The sequence below is a fragment of the Octopus bimaculoides genome, chromosome 28 (genome assembly GCF_046866305.1).
Source record: "Octopus bimaculoides isolate indiv1 chromosome 28, ASM4686630v1, whole genome shotgun sequence".
Lineage (NCBI taxonomy): Eukaryota > Metazoa > Mollusca > Cephalopoda > Octopoda > Octopodidae > Octopus > Octopus bimaculoides.
Genome location: NC_142955.1, coordinates 22,637,505 through 22,656,599, shown reverse-complemented (window position 1 = coordinate 22,656,599; position 19,095 = coordinate 22,637,505). Strand labels below are relative to the sequence as shown.

The window sequence follows — 19,095 nt, the reverse complement described above, 5'->3', positions numbered from 1 at the left end:
TGAAAATCTTTTTTCAGAATCGGAATCTCCATAGCCTAAAACGTGGGATTCCGTAAAAAAAACAAAATTTAAAAGGGGTGGGGTATACCCAGATTACATATACTCCATCTCCACCAGAATAAGTACTAGGCTTCCAAAGAATAAGTCCTGGGGTCGATTTTCTCGACTAAAGGCGGTGCTCCAGCATGGCCGCAGTCAAATGACTGAAACAAGTAAAAGAGATTTGAGAAAATGATAGAAAACAGAATCGATATCGATGACTGAAAGACAACATCAAAGAGTGTGTTTCGTCGAGGCGATGGTGGTGGGGGAGGAGTCAGTTAATGCCGACGGAAACAGACAATATTAACGGATATAATAGTTTTGCTATTGAATACTTACAGAAATGTCTTATAAAGGAGAATATGGATACAACCGCATCAGAGATATGAGAAATATCAGACATGAGACAAAAAAAGAACGGAATTGGAGTCCGTTCTCTTATGGCGCATGCGTAGAAGTGACATTTGTTTTATACGCCTGTATGTATGTATGTGTGTACGTATATGCGGGTATGTGTGTGTGTATGTATAACAGAACAGCGCGATCCGAAAAGATCGTACACGGCTTGGGTAGATGCCATAAAGCGGATGGTACTCGTTCAACGAAATTTGTTAACCAACATGTTTTATATACTTCTTTGGCACTATCATGCTATTAGCTGTCAGAAGTGAAAGTGCTGCCTGCTAGTGAAGTATCTGTCTGTCTGCCTGCATGCCTGTCGATTCTTTGGCGACTGACAGCTAATACCATGACTGGCCGGAGCGAGCTATATGTCTGTCTGTCTGTCTCTCTATCTATCTATCTATCTATCTATCTATTACTCGAAAGTTCGCGCGTCCGCGCTATCTAGTCGTGAGTGGTCGATCCTATTATTTTTAAACTTCAAACTTCATTTGTTTTCTATTTTGATAAATTCTCTCTGTGGAAAATTATATTTTTATATTTTAAATAATTTGCAATTTCAGGAAATATGTTTTTATATTAAATTTGTGTTTTCTACTCACGACTAGCTAGCGCGGACGCGCGAACTTTCGAGTAGTAGATAGATAGAGAGAGAGACAGACAGACAGACAGACATATAGCTCGCTCCGGCCAGTCATGGTATTAGCTGTCAGTAGCCAAAGAATCGACAGGCAGACAGACAGATACTTCACTAGCAGTGAGTACTTTCACTTCTGACAGCTAATAGCATGACAGTGCCCAAAACAGTTTCAAACTTTGAATAAATACAGCTTTTTTTTAAATCATTTTTTTAAAAACTAAACAGTTTGAGGTACTCTTCAAGAAGAGTGGTCCCAGTGCGCGCACTCGCGCATCCGCGCTAGCGAGTCGTGACTAGTCGATGACTACCCAGCGCGAGTGCGCGTCATATATGAGGATTTTTTCTAAACAAAGTAAATAAGGGTTTTAGGGTTAGAGTGCGCGCACCGGGACCACTCTTCTTGAATAGTACCATATGTATAGTGTTAGGTGTGATGTACAGAAATTACATATTGAGAAAAAAGTCGTCAGAATTTTGGAAAAACATCTTTTTATTTCGTCATTATTATTAACGCTTTCGTTTGTTTCTCGAATTTTTCAAATAAAATTTTGTGAATGGTACAAACAGCTTGTTCATTTATAGAAAACAGATGTCTTTTTTTTAGAAGAGAATATTGTTGTTGTTTTTTGGCGGGGGTGAGGTTCTATTGACAATGAAGATGGATAGATAGAAATATAGGGAGATAGATAGGTAAAGAGAGGGAGAGAGAGAGAGAGAGAGAGGAGGATCCCCCCTTCCTATTCACCAGTTATTATCATTGTATTAGAATGGGTTTAAGGATGGTGACCTCTTCAAAAAAACAGGTGCGTTGTGGTCATCACCGAAAGTCTTTTTGCTTCCTCTTTCCCTCCTCTTTGAGCTATATTTAGAATACAAAATGTACTGCTAATAGTATGTTGTCAACTTAATGTGACAGTCCCATAAAAGGGAAGAATGCTACTGTTATTTAGCCCTAGGAAACACCGTTTCCTGTAGGACTTGACACATTTCCTTTGTCCTAATGTTTTCAAAGTGGAGATAAGTGCCTCCACCCAGCAAAGCCAGCATCCAGAAACTAGTTTCAGAGTCATTGCTCTTCATCAGTCCGGAATAGCATGGCCTGCTGGTTGTTGACTCCTATCCGCCTTTGAAAACATATTTCAAGTGAAATACATTCACTAATTTTTGAAAATAGAAATAATATATTTCTAAATCTCTGAGACTTTATCATGCTGCTACTGCATAAATTCCATATATGTGTCCCTGGATGGTATAAGAATGTTCTTGGTAGAAATACCTAAAAATTGTTTTGCCATTATTGCAGTCTATGAGAAGTGCTCAATAGAGGAAATGTATATAGTTATAATTTTCTTTTGAAACACATAGACAGCGAAGAAGTGCTCAAGTCGAACGTGATCAAAATGTTCAAACTATCTTCTACCTGACAACTTATATGAAGCCTAATGTCTATATTTTGCTAATTACTCCGTGTTAATGAAGTTTAAACATTATTGTTATGTGTATTGTGACATATACAATTTATGTCAATTAAAGTTAACCTTCTCTATAGCTGAGTACATTATGGAGTACTTTTGGAATAGGTGAATCTGTTAAACTAATTATCATTAAACAAATCTAAATTAGACATGACTATTACCTTGTGATGTTGAAAAATATCATTTCCAGTATATATATATATATATATATATATATATATATATATATATATATATGTATATATGTATATATATATGTATATATGTATATATATATATATATATATATATATATATATATATATATATATATATATATATATATATATATATATATATATATTCCATTTAAGTCTGTGAGCTGGCAGAATTGTTAACATGCTGGGTGGTACTTTGTCCATCTTTATATTCTGAGTTCAAATTCTGCTGTGGTCAGCTTTGTCTTTCATCCTTTTTGAGTCAATAAAATAGGTACCAGTTGAACACTGAGGTCAATGTAATTGGCTGACCCCCTCCCCTGAAATTACTAGCCTTGTGTCAAAATTTGAAATCAATATTTTATATTCCATGTAATTTATAAAACTTACTAATATGTCACATATTTATACAAAAGATTATCATCAGATATTTATTTCCAATCATTATTTTAACATTTAGGCGAGGACAGGACCAATCTATCGGCCAAAAAGTTGAGTGACAAAGATTGAATTAGTTCATTCAATTTCCTACAAGAATATATAGTTTTATTTGTGTAAAGTAATTACTTTATTTTTTATAATTATTTTTGAAAAATAAGTGCATGTCCTCTGTAAGGCTTGTGAAAAGGGCTCCATCTTCTTGGCACTGAAACTCCAGATGAGGCTCTGTTTCCAAAGGGTTAATGAAAAATTGTTTAAACGTTAATTTGACAGCCTGATACACTGACAGAAATGCATATGTGTTTTGGTTGTGTGTTTAAAACAATGAAGTAAACATCTTTAAAATTTAATAGTTTCACAAAGCTATATGTTTTCTTTATAGATTCACTATGGAAGGAAATACAGGAAACACTTCAAGAATACTTAATCCTCGGAAAACAAATTTTTGTGATCCAACAGCAAAAAGTGATGAAGAAGGAGTCTACAATAAAAAGTATGGATGTTGGAGAGATATTTTAGTGACAGAAACGTCACAGAACCGTTCTTCATCTCAGTCAACAACAAAACAAAAAAGACATAAAGAAGACCATAAAAAGTGTAAAACAATTGGAAGACGAGTTGTTTTGGACAAATGCCTGTATTATACAAGATTCAATGCATATGAAGACAAAATTAATATGTTGGTAAATTCGCGGGAAAAAATATGTACCATTTTAAAAAGTGTTGGATTGGATAAAAGTAATTTTCTAAAAGATTTTACACAGAAAATTGAAATTTTGCAGAAAAACATTAAGAAATATGATTACAACCACAATTTTATTATCTTTGGACAACTTGAATGGTTTCTGGAACAATATATAAAGAAAAATGTTTTGCAACACAAACACAGAAGCATTGATCCACCAAAAATAACCAACAAATTTCGACCTCTTTCTCCAGTTGTGATCAGAGAAGCAAAGTTCGCTGAATCTGGTGAAGATTTCAGCAACCCAATATCCAATATTATCATTATACAGGGTGGAGTGGTAACGTATTCCCACCATTATATGACGGTGTGTTGTGTGAAAATAAACGGTAACAGAAATGATGTTCATTGCCCATCTTCTGTCACCGATTTTACCAGAATCGGTGAAGACACTGTACTAGCCACCCTTCCATTTATGAAAATTATTCTAATTATCAGTCCCTAGAGTTTTAAAATTAAAACGCTTCAATTAGGCTTTTACAAGGTTTCATACTTAGAACATTCTACAGTTATAGGTGTAGAAATGTTCAGTAAGACTGTAAATTTTATTGATTGAGAAGATAATAAAATTACAAAGCAATTCAGTGTCAAAGAGGAACCAACAGCTATTGTTGTAGGTCCACAGAATAAGCTGTTGCTGTCATTTTCAAATATCAACAGAGTTGCTTGTTATAACCTAGATGGTCAGAAGTTATTTGAAGTATGTACCCATTCTCTGGAACTTCCAATCAGCATAACTACGTACCAAAACCATTTTTATGCCCTCCAGGGGCATATTATTTATAGGATTTCAGGCACCGGTGGTGTGTCAAAGAAAGAAATTGGCATGAAAGGTCGGTATATTTCTGTTGACTCGAGTACAATCTTCTTGATTGATTATTTTGGTCTTCCTCATGCTGTTAGGACAACTAAAGACTTTTGGCCCAGGTTATCTTACTCCAACCAGCTGCATACTCCCACTTTGTACAACCATATTTATATTGAAGATTATTATGATATTACAAACATTCTACCTATGTCAACATCTTCTATGTTAATAATCTCCAGGAATAAGGAAGCCATATTGTTCACTGACATTGGGGGAAAAATTCGCCAGAATTATTCAACTTTTCCCTTCCTTCCTTCTGTCTTTTGTAGATTGAACTCAAAAACATTTTTTATTTTTTATTGGGAAATTAAAGCACTTCAGTATATCACATGTCCTGAACTAACGAAAGGCCCTTTAATAAAGGTCCACGCTGAATACATTAAGATATGTCATCTTGTATCCAATAAGTGTTTAGCTCTGGCCACAAATGAAAACAAACAGGAAGTACATATCCTATTGATTAAGGAGGACAAAGTTGACATCATAGAAAGAATTTCTCTGGGTCATGAAAATGTCACCATTGCTGCAACTCCAATTAATTTTGTAGTCTTAGATGGAAGGAAAAATAAAATGGTATTTTATTCCACATGTGGTGAAGAACTTTTTGAAAAATTCCTTCCATGCTGTGGCTACCCTCATCACATCTACTCTGATAATGTTTATTACTATGTTGTGTTCAGGAGAGAGTCTATTGTAATATGTTACAATATATATGGTGACATTAAATGGCAATGGAATCTACCTCTAACCGCTCCCTCTCACATTGCTGTTTTCCAAGGAACAGTTTATGTAGTGGACATTGTACTCAACAGGGTTCTGCTTTTCAAATGTCATGACTGGTCCAGCTGTCGTTTACACATCAAAAATCCTTATATCAGAAATCTAAATCTACGACTCAAAGAAAAGAAGAATGACAAAAAACTTGTCATTGGCAAAATATGTAATCTGGAGAATGGACAGTTGGTGGTGTCCGACATCAACCATGATTGCTTGTTATACATTTCTAATGAAGGAGACATTGTGACGAGATTATCTCTGCCGTCTCCAGCTACGGATATATGTCGATGGGATTCTCATCAAATAGGTGTCACATTACCCCTACAGAAACAATTAAGGATCATTGGAAACCTATCAAAGACAGTGAGAAGTGTATCATTAGGGCAGCCTTATGTACGGGTGTGTAAGATGGGTGGAGGTGAAATTGTTTGTTATTGTGATAAACCATCTCATTTAGATATTTTAACTATTAAAAATTATAATCGAGTTGAAATCATTCATAGAATTAATATCCCTTTTGTAGTGAAATCATTATCAATAGACAAGGAAACACGAAAGCTATTAATTGTTACTAGGAAAAAAGTGTTTCAGTTCAATAGTAGTGGTGATAGTTGCAGTAATAGTAAGATGGTCCCTGGTGCTTTATTGTCACATATGAAACCCTCCCTCGATTTCTTTGGTGGATGTATTGATAAATTGTTTGTTTATCTGATTGACAACAGCCGTATGTTTGCTATGACTGATCATAACCTGGTGGTGAGAGATCACATTACTAATAAGCAGCTTGACATGTGCACTGACCTGGTAGATGTGTTTTCCAGAAACATCTGTGTCAGTGAAATGTTGTCTTCGAAATTATATCTACAGGATCTGACAAAGCTAGACATATTGATGTTGTCCCTACAGGTTTACAAAACAGAGAACCAATGAGAATCGACAGTTCAATCATTACTGAAAATAACCTGATTGCAGGATATGACGTTAATAATAAAAACATTATGATATTCACATTTGATGGACAACTTCTGAATTCTGTCAAATTGAATGTCAGTTACTTTATCAATATGTGTCAATGGCAGTCAAACACATTGGCTATTATGACTGGTTGTTCTGATGATGACGATGATGATAGTGGTGACTATGATGACAACGATGATGATAGTGGTGACGACGATGATCATGATGACGACGATAATGCTGTTGAACCCCAACTGTGGACATTAAAAGTGGAATTTCCATTGTCATTGGTAAATTACCAGACAAGAAATAAATATGAATGTGTGGCTTCATTGTCAAACAGTCAACTGGTTTTTAGTAAATGGGGAGACGAATGTAAGTTGTATGTTGTTGATATTGACGAAATACATTTGACTGTCAATGAAAATAAACAAATAGACATACCTGAGATATTAACAAAATACAGCCATGGGGGTAGTAATTATATTAATGAGATCTATAATGTTGTAATTAATGCTAATGATGTCATTATTGTTCATAATAAACGATTCATCATTTTCTTCAACGGTGATGGTCAGTATTTACATTCTGTCAGAACCTACCGAGATTATTTTGGGTTTTATAACATGACAATTGATGACAGTTTTTTGTTCGTTCATGGTTGGTGGGAAAGATATTTTAGCGACTACAGTGAATATAAAAACATTGTCTGTTTGACACAGACTGGTGAATACAACAGAATATTTTTAAATAAAAGAATTTATAAAGATAAGGTAAATTTCTCCTGTATAAAGTGTAAAGGGCCAAGGTTTATTGGAAGCTACAGATATAGTGATTGTAACAAATTGTATGTTGAAGGTTTGTTTAAGGCTAATCGGGAAAGATTCGTCGTCTGTCGTTTACAGACAGACAATTGCCCTGTTCAAGTAAAAGATATTGATATCTCTGATGAAGGAAAGACAGTTGTATGTGAAAAAGCCAATAATGGAAATGTTAAAATATTTGATAAAGACGGGGAGCTGCTATGTCACAGAAATGTGGCAAGTTTAGTTGGTGGTGTGTGTTTTACACAAGGAAAACACATAATATGATTACAGTTCCTGACAGACAAGAAATATTTCAACTGAATGGAGAAGATTTGGTGAATTATAAAGTTTGGGAAAGTCTCGTCCCTTATGGTGTAATATGGAGAAAAGTGGGGGGTATTTACTGGTGTCAACATATTGAATTGATTGAATGTCATTGCATAAAGATTGATGGGGACCAACTGGAGGTTCTGGAATCTATGTCATTATCAAAACTTGATTCTGGTCTTCATTTCCCTTCCATCACATCTCAGATGAAATAGACAGTAGTGAATTAATTAAATTGAAATACAATGGAGAAGAAAGAAGTAAATCGGGTGAAATAGTTGGTAAAGGTAGATTCATGGTTAGGTGTGGTAATTACATAGCAGAGTGTATGTCGGGAATTGATGAAATATCAGTGAGGAGACTGCCATATAGAACAGCAATGGTCCCTTTTTCCATTCCTGCATTCAAGGAACCTGTTAATTATGATATTGAGGACACCAAGGATCACAACAGTAAACTAATTAAGTTAGACAACAATGTCAGTGTGTTTATGTTTAGAGACACTGTCACAGTGATCACCACAACAGGTGACATACTTCAACATAAACAACTACCACAACCTCAACCACCACTAGACATATGTCGGTGGACAGATGAATGTTTCATAGTTGCCTTTGGTGAACAGCTAATGTTCTTTGAAAGAGATCTCTGTTGTTTAAAAACCATCAACACTGAGAAATACTACAACAGGATTTATAAACACGGCGACAATCAACTCGTGTGTGGTGGTCATGATATTGGAGACAGAACTAAAGATGGAAGATGCTATTACAACTACTATGTCGATATAGTTGATATTGATGGTGGGACATGTAAATATAATTGTGGGGTGTGTTCTGGAGTGGATGTGTTCAAGAAAGAGAGAGAGGTTCTGGTGAGTGATATAGCAGTGACATCTGGTGGAGATATTGTTATTGTGAAATGGAAGGATTGGCAGAGGTGGAGTGGTGGTCACTATATTATCTGTTGGTACAGGGAACAGTTGTTGGTCAGGAGTATAAAACTACTGCCAGGTTTTGATCAGAATTATATTTACAGACCTTGTCTAAATATACATGGTGAATATGTTTATATAACAGACATATATAACAATATTTACCAGATACCTGGAGATATGCCACACCAAACATCTGAAAGTATAAAACAATATTTATTCCTTGATGGTGAAGACAACGAAGTCTTCACAGTTCTTGGATTCGGTATTTCAGACAGTTCCTTCTTCGTTTTCGGAATTATTCCAGGATGTTAGTCTTTTGCTTTCTTTCATTATGACAAATAAATATGTTTCATAAATATTAACAGTTTGTTATTGTTATTATTATTGTTACAAAATTCAGTTTACTCACAAATGAGCTGATAGAATCATTAGCATGCTTAGCAACATTTCACCTGTTTTTACATTCTGAGTTCAAATTCCACTGAGGTCAACTTCGCTTTCATCCTTATGGGGTTGATAACAGGTAACAAATGATCACTGGGTTCAGTGTAATCCACTTACCCTCTACCCCCAAATCGCTGGCCTTGTGCCAAAGTTTGAAATCAATATTATATATGAAAGAAGAGTGGAGGCGCAATGGCCCAGTGGTTAGGGCAGCAGACTCACGGTTTTGATTCTCAGACTGGGCGTTGTGAGTGTTTATTGAGCGAAAACACCTAAAGCTCCACGAGGCTCCGGCAGGGGATGGTGGCGAACCCTGCTGTACTCTTTCACCACAACTTTCTCTCACTCTTTTTTTCCTGTTTCTGTTGTGCCTGTAATTCAAAGGGTCAACCTTGTCACGCTGAATCTCCCCGAGAACTACGTTAAGGGTACACGTGTCTGTGGAGTGCTCAGCCACTTGCACTTTAATTTCACGAGCAGGCTGTTCCGTTGATCGGATCAACTGGAACCCTCGACAGAGTGCCAACCACCAACAATATGAAAGAAGGTGGTGAACTCACAAAATCGTTAGCAGACCAGGCAAGAGGCTTAGTAGCATTTTGTCTATCTTTGTGTTTTAAGTTCAAATTCCAGCAAGGTGTTAACATCAGTATAATTGGCTGACCCCATACCCCAAAACTGCTAGCCTTGTGCATTAACCTCTCATCTAATATAAAGGAACCTGTCTTTACTGTAGCCCCCCCCCCTCATTTGAATGGAAGCTTGGATTTTGCAAGCTGTACGGCAACCTCACTAGAGCTGGTGCCACAGAAAATGCACCCAGTACTATGAAAAGTCTTTTCTCTTGTATGTGTATCTTTATGTTTGGTTAAATTACAAGCAGTAATAAATGATTTCCTAAATATTTCACAGTTGAATGGTTTCTCCAGTATGAGAACACATATGAACTATGAAATCAGAATTATAAAAGAATGATTTTCCACATATTTGACAGTGGAACGATTTTTCTCCAGTGTGTGTTCTTTGGTGTCTTGTTAACGCACTGTTAGAGACAAAAGAATTTCCACAAACTTCACAGTGGAATGGTTTTCCCCCAGAGTGTATGGTTTTGTGTCTTTTTAACACACTCTTAGAGAAGAAATTTTTTCCACAGATTTCACATGGAAACGGTTTCTCTCCAGTGTGCGTTCTTTTGTGACTGACAAGATGAGAATTCTGAACGAAGGATTGTCCACAAATTTCACAATGGAATGGTTTTTCACCAGTATGAATTCTTTTGTGACCAACAAGGCTACAGCTGTTAACAAACGACTTCCCACATAAGTCACAATGGTAAGGTTTCTCTCCACTGTGTATTTTCTTATGTCTTGTTAACTCACTATTACTGATATAAGATTTCCCACAAATTTCACAACAGAATGGTTTTTCGCCTGTATGTTTTCTGCTGTGCCTTTTTACCTTACCGTTACAAGCAAAAGAAACCCCACACATTTCACAGTGGAATGGTTTTTCCCCAGTATGTACTCTTTTATGAATGACCAGAATAGAATTAGTACTGAACGATTTCCCACATATTTCACAGTGGCAGGGCTTCTCTCCTGTGTGAACTCTTTTATGTCTGGTTAAATTACTTTTATTCACAAACGCTTTCTCACATATATCACAGTGATAAGCTTTTTCTCCACTGTGTATTTTTTTGTGCGTCAATAACGCACTGTTATTTATAAATTTTTTTCCACATATCTCACAGTGAAATGGCCTTTCTCCCGTATGAATCGTTTTGGGATCAACAAGCCGAGAATTAACAGAGAAGGATTTTCCGCAGGTTTCACATTGATAAGGCTTTTCTCCAGTGTGTACTCTTTTGTGTCTTGTTAAATCATTGTTATTGATATAAGATTTCCCACATATTTCACAGTGAAATGGTTTTTCTCCTGTATGTACTCTTTTGTGTCTTGTTAAATCATTAACTGCGAAATGTTTCCCACACGTTTCACAGTGGAAAGGTTTCTATCCGGTGTGCGTTGTTTTGTGATATGCAAGACGCGAACGAGCAGAGAATAACTTACCACAGATTTCACAATGATACGGTTTCTCCCTAGTGTGTACTCTGTTGTGACATACAAGATGTGAAATCTCATATGAGATCACTTAAAAATTACAAATTTCGTAATTATCTGTCAATATTTACACATATCTAACCTTTTTGCTATATCTACTAGGTATATTTCTCTGATATTCAAATGAGGTTTGCTAATTGTTCACCCAATATCTCGCTTATTTCTATTTGAAATGTTATTTTGAAATATTATTTTGATCATTTCAGCGTGTTTCTAAGGCTGTTTTATGCTAGAAATTAAAGTTTCATAAAAAAAATTCCAGTTAATAGAATTATGGGAGGTAATGGGTTAAGATGGAATAGAAATTACGTTATATGTAAATAAACAAGTTTGTTTTTGAAGCGCTGAAATGTATTGTAGAAAGATATCTTTTGTCAAGACGTAAGTAGTGCTCTGTAGAGGTTTTATCCTATATATGCTCTTCTAGCAGTCCTTAAGTGTTGAAAAAATATATCTTTCTACTTGTACTAGTTATTACTCATTTTACCCCATTTTAGACATTGTTTTTTTTTTTTTATAAAGCTTGAAAATTATCAATTTAGGAAAAAATTGACTTAGAATACAACAGAGGAAAGAATATGGATCTTTTTTAAAATGGGGGCCACATTTTTCATTAATGTTTTACGTAGTGTTTTTGGTACCGAAAGACTTTCAAACTTAGTATACTTGTAGAACAGAAAAATATTTTTGTATTCGAATTTATTTCATATAAAAAAATTGTCTTATTTCAATAATTTCAACCAATCACCGACAAGTATTCAGTTGTTTACATTTACTCCTTTGGCTGATTAAGCGATGTAAAGCGTATTTAATCTCCATACCTTCGTTTTATTTGCTTTTTTCATTTTAAATTTGCTTTAACCCTAACCCTAAGGTTAGGGTTAGGGTTAATTGTTTCAGAATCGTTTGTTTATGTAGTCGGCACTTAATGTATATCGGCTGAATGGACGTCAGTGATTGGTTGAAATTACAGAAATACGACAACTTTAACATGGAATAATTTATGGATTTCTTTTTTTTTTAAGAAGACTAAGAGAAAAAGATGTTTTATATGACACATTCTACCAGTGTTCCAAGTTTCAAAGTGTTTCGTTAATGAAAAATGTGGCCCCCGTTTTAAAAAAGATCCAAGAATATTGATTGTTAAACACCAAAAATTATCCAAATCTTTTATTAGCAGCCTCAATAAGAATCGGAGGAAAAATCCCTTGGGGGGGAAAAAAAGGTACCTGTCACCCGACTATGCTTCGTTAGTTTGGTGATGAAAAGAAAAACCATTCTCAGAGTTACCTTCCTTGGAAAGATTCTAACGATGTCCGATGAGAGATACATGGTGTCTTTTTAAAAACTTTTTGTCTTTTTTCCTGTTCACTAGTCCACAAACGGGGAAGACTACGTTTCCAAAACGAACTCTGTTAATATGGTACCAACTAAAAACTCCACTTTTTGTATTCAAGCAGGTATCCAAATCATGCAGATTATTAAGATCATTGTCCTTTCGACCATGCAAAGTTTACACTGTCTGCTTTTGTTGAAGTAAGACAACCTGAGATTATTTAGTCTAATACCAAAGGGGTTCTCCATTACTTCAACATATTAAATATTTAATCATCATGGTGATGACATTGAGTTTGAAGCATTTAAGCTAGCTTTATGTTATCAGCAAATATTAATGTTGACGAAAGTAAAGAATATGTACGCCCGGTGTTTTGGATTACGGTTTAAGGTTAGGATTAGGATTAGGATTTAGAGTTAGAGATTAGGATTTAGGGTTAGAGATTTTGTTACGCCAAAAACGGGTGGTGTACATATTCGTAACCTCCACCATTAATATTTACCTTACAATGAGATAATTACATTCACTCAAGTAATTATCCTTTCTGCTATAGACACAAGGCCTGAAATTTGGGGGGGGGGCGGAGGCTAGTCGATTACATCGACCCCAGTGCATAACCCCGAAATGTTGAAAGGCAAAGTCGACCTCGGCAGAATTTGAACTCAGAACGTCGTGTGAACTCAAGTAATTATAAATATATGAAGTACGCAGTGTGGTGGACAATTTTACCCTTGCATACATCATACCGGAGACATGAATTAAATGTCCTAACATAATTTGATACATCCAGAAACATTTTTAATCATATCAAGATTTCACAACAGAATGTCTTTTTCCCCCTGTATGTTTTTTGCTGTGCCTTTTTAACTTAGCTTTACAGGCAAAAGAAACCCCACACATTTCACAGTGGAATGGTTTTTCCCCAGTATGTACTCTTTTATGAATGACCAGAATAGAATTAGTACTGAACGATTTCCCACATATTTCACAGTGGCAGGGCTTCTCTCCTGTGTGAACTCTTTTATGTCTGGTTAAATTATTTTTATTCACAAACGCTTTCTCACATATATCACAGTGATAAGCTTTTTCTCCACTGTGTATTTTTTTGTGCGTCAATAACGCACTGTTATTTGTAAAAGTTTTTCCACATATCTCACAGTGAAATGGCCTTTCTCCCGTATGAATCGTTCTGTGATCAACAAGCCGAGAATTAACAGAGAAGGATTTTCCGCAGGTTTCACATTGATAAGGCTTTTCTCCAGTGTGTACTCTTTTGTGTCTTGTTAAATCATTGTTATTGATATAAGATTTCCCACATATTTCACAGTGAAATGGTTTTTCTCCTGTATGTACTCTTTTGTGTCTTGTTAAATCATTGTTAACTGCGAAATGTTTCCCACACGTTTCACAGTGGAAAGGTCTCTCTCCGGTGTGCGTTGTTTTGTGATATGCAAGACGCGAACGAGCAGAGAATAACTTACCACAGATTTCACAATGATACGGTTTCTCCCCAGTGTGTACTCTGTTGTGACGTACAAGATGTGAAATCTGAACGAAAGATTTCCCACAAATTTCACAGTGATATGGCTTTTCTTCAGTATGTGTTCTTTTGTGATTTATAAGACTAGAATTAACGGAGAAGGATTTCCCACAAATTTCACAGCGGTAAGGTTTCTCCTGAGTGTGGATTTGTTTGTGCCTTGCTAAGATACCGCTGGTTGTAAAATATTTACCACACACGTCGCAGTGGTAGGGTTTTTCTCCAGTGTGAGTCCGTATGTGAGTAACCAGACTCGATTTCTGACTAAAATATTTCCCGCAGATTTCACACTGAAATGGCTTTTCTCCAGTATGTATTCTCTTGTGACTTGTTAAATAATTATTATCGGAAAATGATTTTCCACATATTTCACAGTGGTAAGGTTTATTTCCACTGTGAATTCGCTTATGTATAACAAGATGACAATTCTGACTGAATGATTTTCCACACTGTTCACAACGAAACGGTTTTTCTCCGGTGTGTACTCTTTTGTGTTGCGTTAAGTTACTGGATTTGCCAAACGATTTCCCACAAACTTCACAGCGAAATTTTGTGTCCAATGAATGTTCTTTAGTAAATACTTCGTTGCTTAACATTTTATCATTACTATAAGTCTGTGTTACTATATCCAAATTGGTCAAAACAGTCGAGTTGGGAATATCCAAGGGTTTAATGTCTTCCATATTCACACCAGATGTAATTTTCTTGGATATTGTGATGCTCTCGGATAAACTAAGCAATATGTATATAATTTTTACTAACCCCCACGATATAGCACATATACAATTTGTAGCACATATACAATTTGAAACAAAACTACTTTTTTTTTTATATCTATATTATGAAATATGGTTATGATTGAATAGGTACTGTACAGTCTAAAATATATATATATATTGAGTCTGTCTAGACAATACGTAGGCCAGTGTGTGTGGTGCTATGAAATCACAATTGATCACCATTGCAGAGTAGCACTAGAAATGATCGAGGTTTTAAATTTGCAAGTCAATTACAAACGGAAGAAATATCAAAGTTAACTCATAATTTGGCCCCTGAAGTCCATATTCTTGTAAACAATTCAGGACGTAGCGATAGTTGGTAACAAAATTAAATATTTCATCGTCACGGTGACGAAGCACCGAGTTTGAAACATCTTAGCTGGTTCTATGTTATTGGCAAAAAATCAATGTTTACCTTACAACGAAATAATTACATTCGCTCAAGTAATTATAAATATACTAAGTACACGGTGTAGGGGACAATTTTACCCTTGCATAAATCATACCGGAGACATCAGTTTAATGTACATAATACGTACAGAAACATTTTTAATAATATCAATTTTAGTTTTTTATCACGACTTCAAGTGTCGGAGTCAACGGTATCATTGAAGCTGGAAGTTATATTGCATTGTGTTTGCCAATTCTTCAAATAAATATTACAAGTAAAAAAACAAAGTTCTTTCAGATACGTCACATGAAGGGAAGTCACTCTGCACAAACTATTCAAACACTCGTGGTAGCATGTTTGGCAAGACGGACGGATAGAGTACGTGTGAGTGTGAGTGTGAGTGTGTGTGCACGCACACACACATTTTTTTTTTTTTTCTTTCGAAAAACATAAATCCGGAGAAAAAACACACTCTAAGAAATAGAGCAGAAGTGGGTTATGAGTATTTTTGCCAAATTTGGTAAAAAAATTTGTGGCGGTGTATTGAACAGATTTTCACCAAATTTGGCAAAAATACTTAACCCTAACCCTAACTCTAAAACCCGAGCCCAAATCCTAAAACCAGTACAGACGCACGAACGATGTCATAAATAACAGTACCGCCGATAGTTGTTGTTGACAAACAACGGCACTAATTTTATTCAAGGGAAAAGATCCCATTACACCGCACAACGTTATGTTGACAATCCACAGCAGTAATTGTTTTCACCTCAATAGACGTCAGTGAGTGGTTAAAATTACCGAAATACGACAACTTTTAGCATGAAAGAACTTCGAATACAAAATTTTTTCTCTGTTCTATAAGACAAAATATACAAGTATACGAAGTTTTAAAGTGTTTCGGTAGAAAACACACTAAATAAAACATAGATAAAAAAAAAAATGGTGTCCGCCAAATCAGAAAGATCCGCAGTCTATATTAATTACTGGTGAAGGCCGGTTTATAGGGTTACCTTAGGTTTCTAGCCATAAATGGTACTTTTATGGCGTATCTTCAGACCCTAAGACCTGTTGGCCTATGGCCACTTTAAAATATGGAGGGGGAAACGATAGAGCTATAAACAGTGGGGGTTTTCTCCCTTTGGGGCTGGTCATCGGCTTCTGGCTGTGTTGTCCTCTTTCAGTCACACCACCCATCAGCTATGAGGGTAAAATTTAGTTTTCCCCTACTCTCATCAGCAATCATTTTCTAGCTGTGGTATAATTATCGCTAATACTGCTATTATGTGGTTCCCAAAACGCTAACAGGAATCTCCTGAAATACAAGCACAGCCCGAAAATCTCCATTCTGGAGTTCAGTATGGTCCCTTGTACGTGCAAGTTTTTCAGGATTTCCATGCATTCGGTTACGCATAGCTTGCAGCGTTTTGTTCCGTTTATGTATGGACCCGGACAGTGTGAGATTTTCCATGATATCGAGTATGGAATTCCTTCAGTTGCCAGTGATGTTACATATCTCCTTTCTCAAACTCTAAAGGAGGATTTATGGCTGGAAAAACGTTTCTTAAAGGAAGTTCTCACACATCCAATGTATTTCCTTGGATGCATGGAGTCGGTGTTGTGCCTACTGCTGCTGTTGCAGTTGTCGATGTTGTTGCTGCTGTCGATGGTGTTGATTCTGGTGGTGCTCCAGCTGGGGCAGTTGGTAGTGGTGGTTGTGTTACTGCTTCTGCGTGTGTTGCCAGTGGTGCACATCATCATCATCGTTTAACGTCCACTTTCCATGCTAGCATGGGTTGGACGATTTGACTGAGGACTGGTGAACCAGATGGCTACACCAGGCTCCAATCTGATTTGGCAGAGTTTCTACAGCTGGATGCCCTTCCTAACGCCAACCACTCAGAGAGTGTAGTGGGTGCTTTTACGTGTCACCCGCACGAGGGCCAGTCAGGCAGCACTGGCAATGGCCACGCTCAAAATGGTGTATTTTATGTGCCACCCGCACAAGGGCCAGTCCAGGGGTACTGGCAACGATCTCACTGTTGTTGCCTGTGCTGTCGACGATGACGTTGCTAGGGTCAACGAATTTGCTGCTGCTGGGGCCGTTGGTGCTAGTGTTGGTAGCACTGGTAATGTTATTGCCAGATGTCGAGAGGGCACTGTCAATGTTACCATTGTAGCCAAAGGTGTTACTTGTTATTATTGTTATCTTCCCTGGTGGGTCTTTACTAAATTAACTCTTAAGTCCTTTGATTCTAGACTTTGCTTCCACATCTGAAGTTTCTTCTCTAGTTCTGGTAGTGATTCAGCTATAAGAACAAGGTCATCAGCACACAGGAGCTCCTAAGGGCAACCTACTTTAAATCTTCTGTAATTGCCTGGAGGACTATGATGAACAAGAGGGGGCTGTTACCCTTTATTGACATTTGAAATGGATAACCAAAAATTTCGTATTCCTGTTGTAATGCTTTTCTTTTAAAAAAAAAGGAGAAAATGCAGCAAAGACTTGCAAAAACATTTGTGAAGTTTATGGTGATGATGCTGTAGGTGAATCAACAGTTCGAAGGAGGTTGGCAAAATTTGAAACTGGAGAGTTTAGCTTGGAAGAGGAGTCGCAGTGGAAGACCTTCAAAATTGGATGAAGAGGTTTTGAAGGCAAAAATCACAGAAAACTCAAATATCATGATTAGAGAACTTGCAAAGGACTTAAGTTTCTAAAAGTATGGCTCATGATCAACCTAGTGAAGCGAGGATACATTTCTCGCTGTGATGTATGAGTCCCTCACAAACTCTCAGAAAAGAATTACTTGGACTGGTATTATGCTTGTGTTATGATTTTGAAATGGAAATGCCTTTTTTGAAACAACTTCTGACTGGAGATGAAAAATGGATTGTGTATGAAAACACAAAGTTTGCATAAGGATCCCCCAAAACAGCAACCAAAGACAAACATCCATGTTGAAAAAGCTATGCTTTGTGTTTAGTGGGATCATAAAGGCATTATTTATCATGAGCTTCTCCCAGAAAACTAGACCATTAATTCTGATGTGTGCTGTCATCAGCTGGCTAATTTGAACCAAAAAATGAAAGAATTGAGACCAGAAATTGCCTATAGGAAAGGAGTAGTGTTCCAACACGACAATGCCCAACCACATGTGTCTTTGGCTACCTGAACAAAATTACATGAACTTGTCTGTAATCTCTTACCCCATTCACCATATTCTCCTGATATTGCACCATCTGACTACCACTTGTTTTTGTCTCTACAGAACTCATTGCAAGGAAAAACATTTAAAGATTTTGATGGAGTCAAAATGCATCCAGATAACTCCTTTTTCTTCAAAACCAGTCAAATTTTATGCTGATGGAATATTTAAATTGCCTGATAGATGAGCAAAGGTCATTAATAATAATGGAATTATTCCATTGAATAAAATTTATTGAAAGGTCAATTATTTATATCCCTTTTTACATATTAAAAAACGCTCAGAACTTTCCGGACAACCTAATATATATATATATATATATATAGGTTGACTGGTTAAGTGTCAGTACAATTAACATTAAATATATATATGCTAACTGGTTAATTATTGTTACCGCTATTGGTGGTGGGTGTCGTATATCAGTAGTAGTACAATGTTAATACAAATGCAGGTAAATAAGTTAGATATATAAATAGGATAAGGGTAGTTAATTCATTACATGTAGTGACTAATTAATTAAGCAAACAATAAAAATAAGTACAGCATGGTCATGTTTGATTTTGTGTTGTAACAAAATAGGTTAAACATTTCAATATAAATTTTACACTGATAAAATGTTTCCAGTATTGAATTAATTTTATAAAAACGATTTCAACAGTCCAGAA

General features: G+C 36.1%; 3 protein-coding genes and 1 pseudogene across 6 annotated transcripts in view; 1 reads left to right on the top strand and 3 right to left on the bottom strand.

Annotated features, from left to right (window-relative positions):
* LOC128251087 (uncharacterized) overlaps positions 1–19,095 on the bottom strand; it is a 99,022-nt gene that overhangs the window by 18,802 nt on the left and 61,125 nt on the right. The window contains exon 1 of one of the 3 annotated variants that reach the window (XM_052977458.2): positions 382–848. The exons of 1 other annotated variant lie outside the window; for it this stretch is intronic. The gene's annotated coding sequence lies outside the window, so the exon portion shown is untranslated. Of the gene's footprint in view, positions 1–381; positions 849–19,095 lie in introns of those variants that run through there. One more of the 3 variants, XM_089343810.1, reaches the window with a different exon arrangement.
* Positions 941–8,976, top strand: LOC149130743 (uncharacterized; annotated as a pseudogene). The gene is made up of 2 exons (XR_016238709.1): positions 941–1,201; positions 3,580–8,976. The product of XR_016238709.1 is annotated as an uncharacterized LOC149130743 (transcript).
* On the bottom strand, positions 3,816–13,255 carry LOC149130742 (uncharacterized). The gene is made up of 2 exons (XM_089343997.1): positions 13,244–13,255; positions 3,816–11,068 (listed from the first exon to the last, which is right to left on the bottom strand). Exons 1-2 carry the CDS (start codon positions 13,253–13,255, stop codon positions 9,965–9,967), a joined length of 1,116 nt encoding a protein of 371 aa, XP_089200123.1. The 3' UTR covers positions 3,816–9,964.
* On the bottom strand, positions 12,335–18,701 carry LOC149130741 (uncharacterized). Its single transcript, XM_089343800.1, has one exon. It carries the CDS (start codon positions 14,735–14,737, stop codon positions 13,322–13,324), a length of 1,416 nt encoding a protein of 471 aa, XP_089199926.1. The 5' UTR covers positions 14,738–18,701; the 3' UTR covers positions 12,335–13,321.

What these genes read in the sequence shown, in the direction of transcription:
- LOC149130741 (XM_089343800.1), bottom strand. Translation starts at nt 14,737, where the DNA reads ATGGAAGACATTAAACCCTTGGATATTCCCAACTCGACTGTTTTGACC.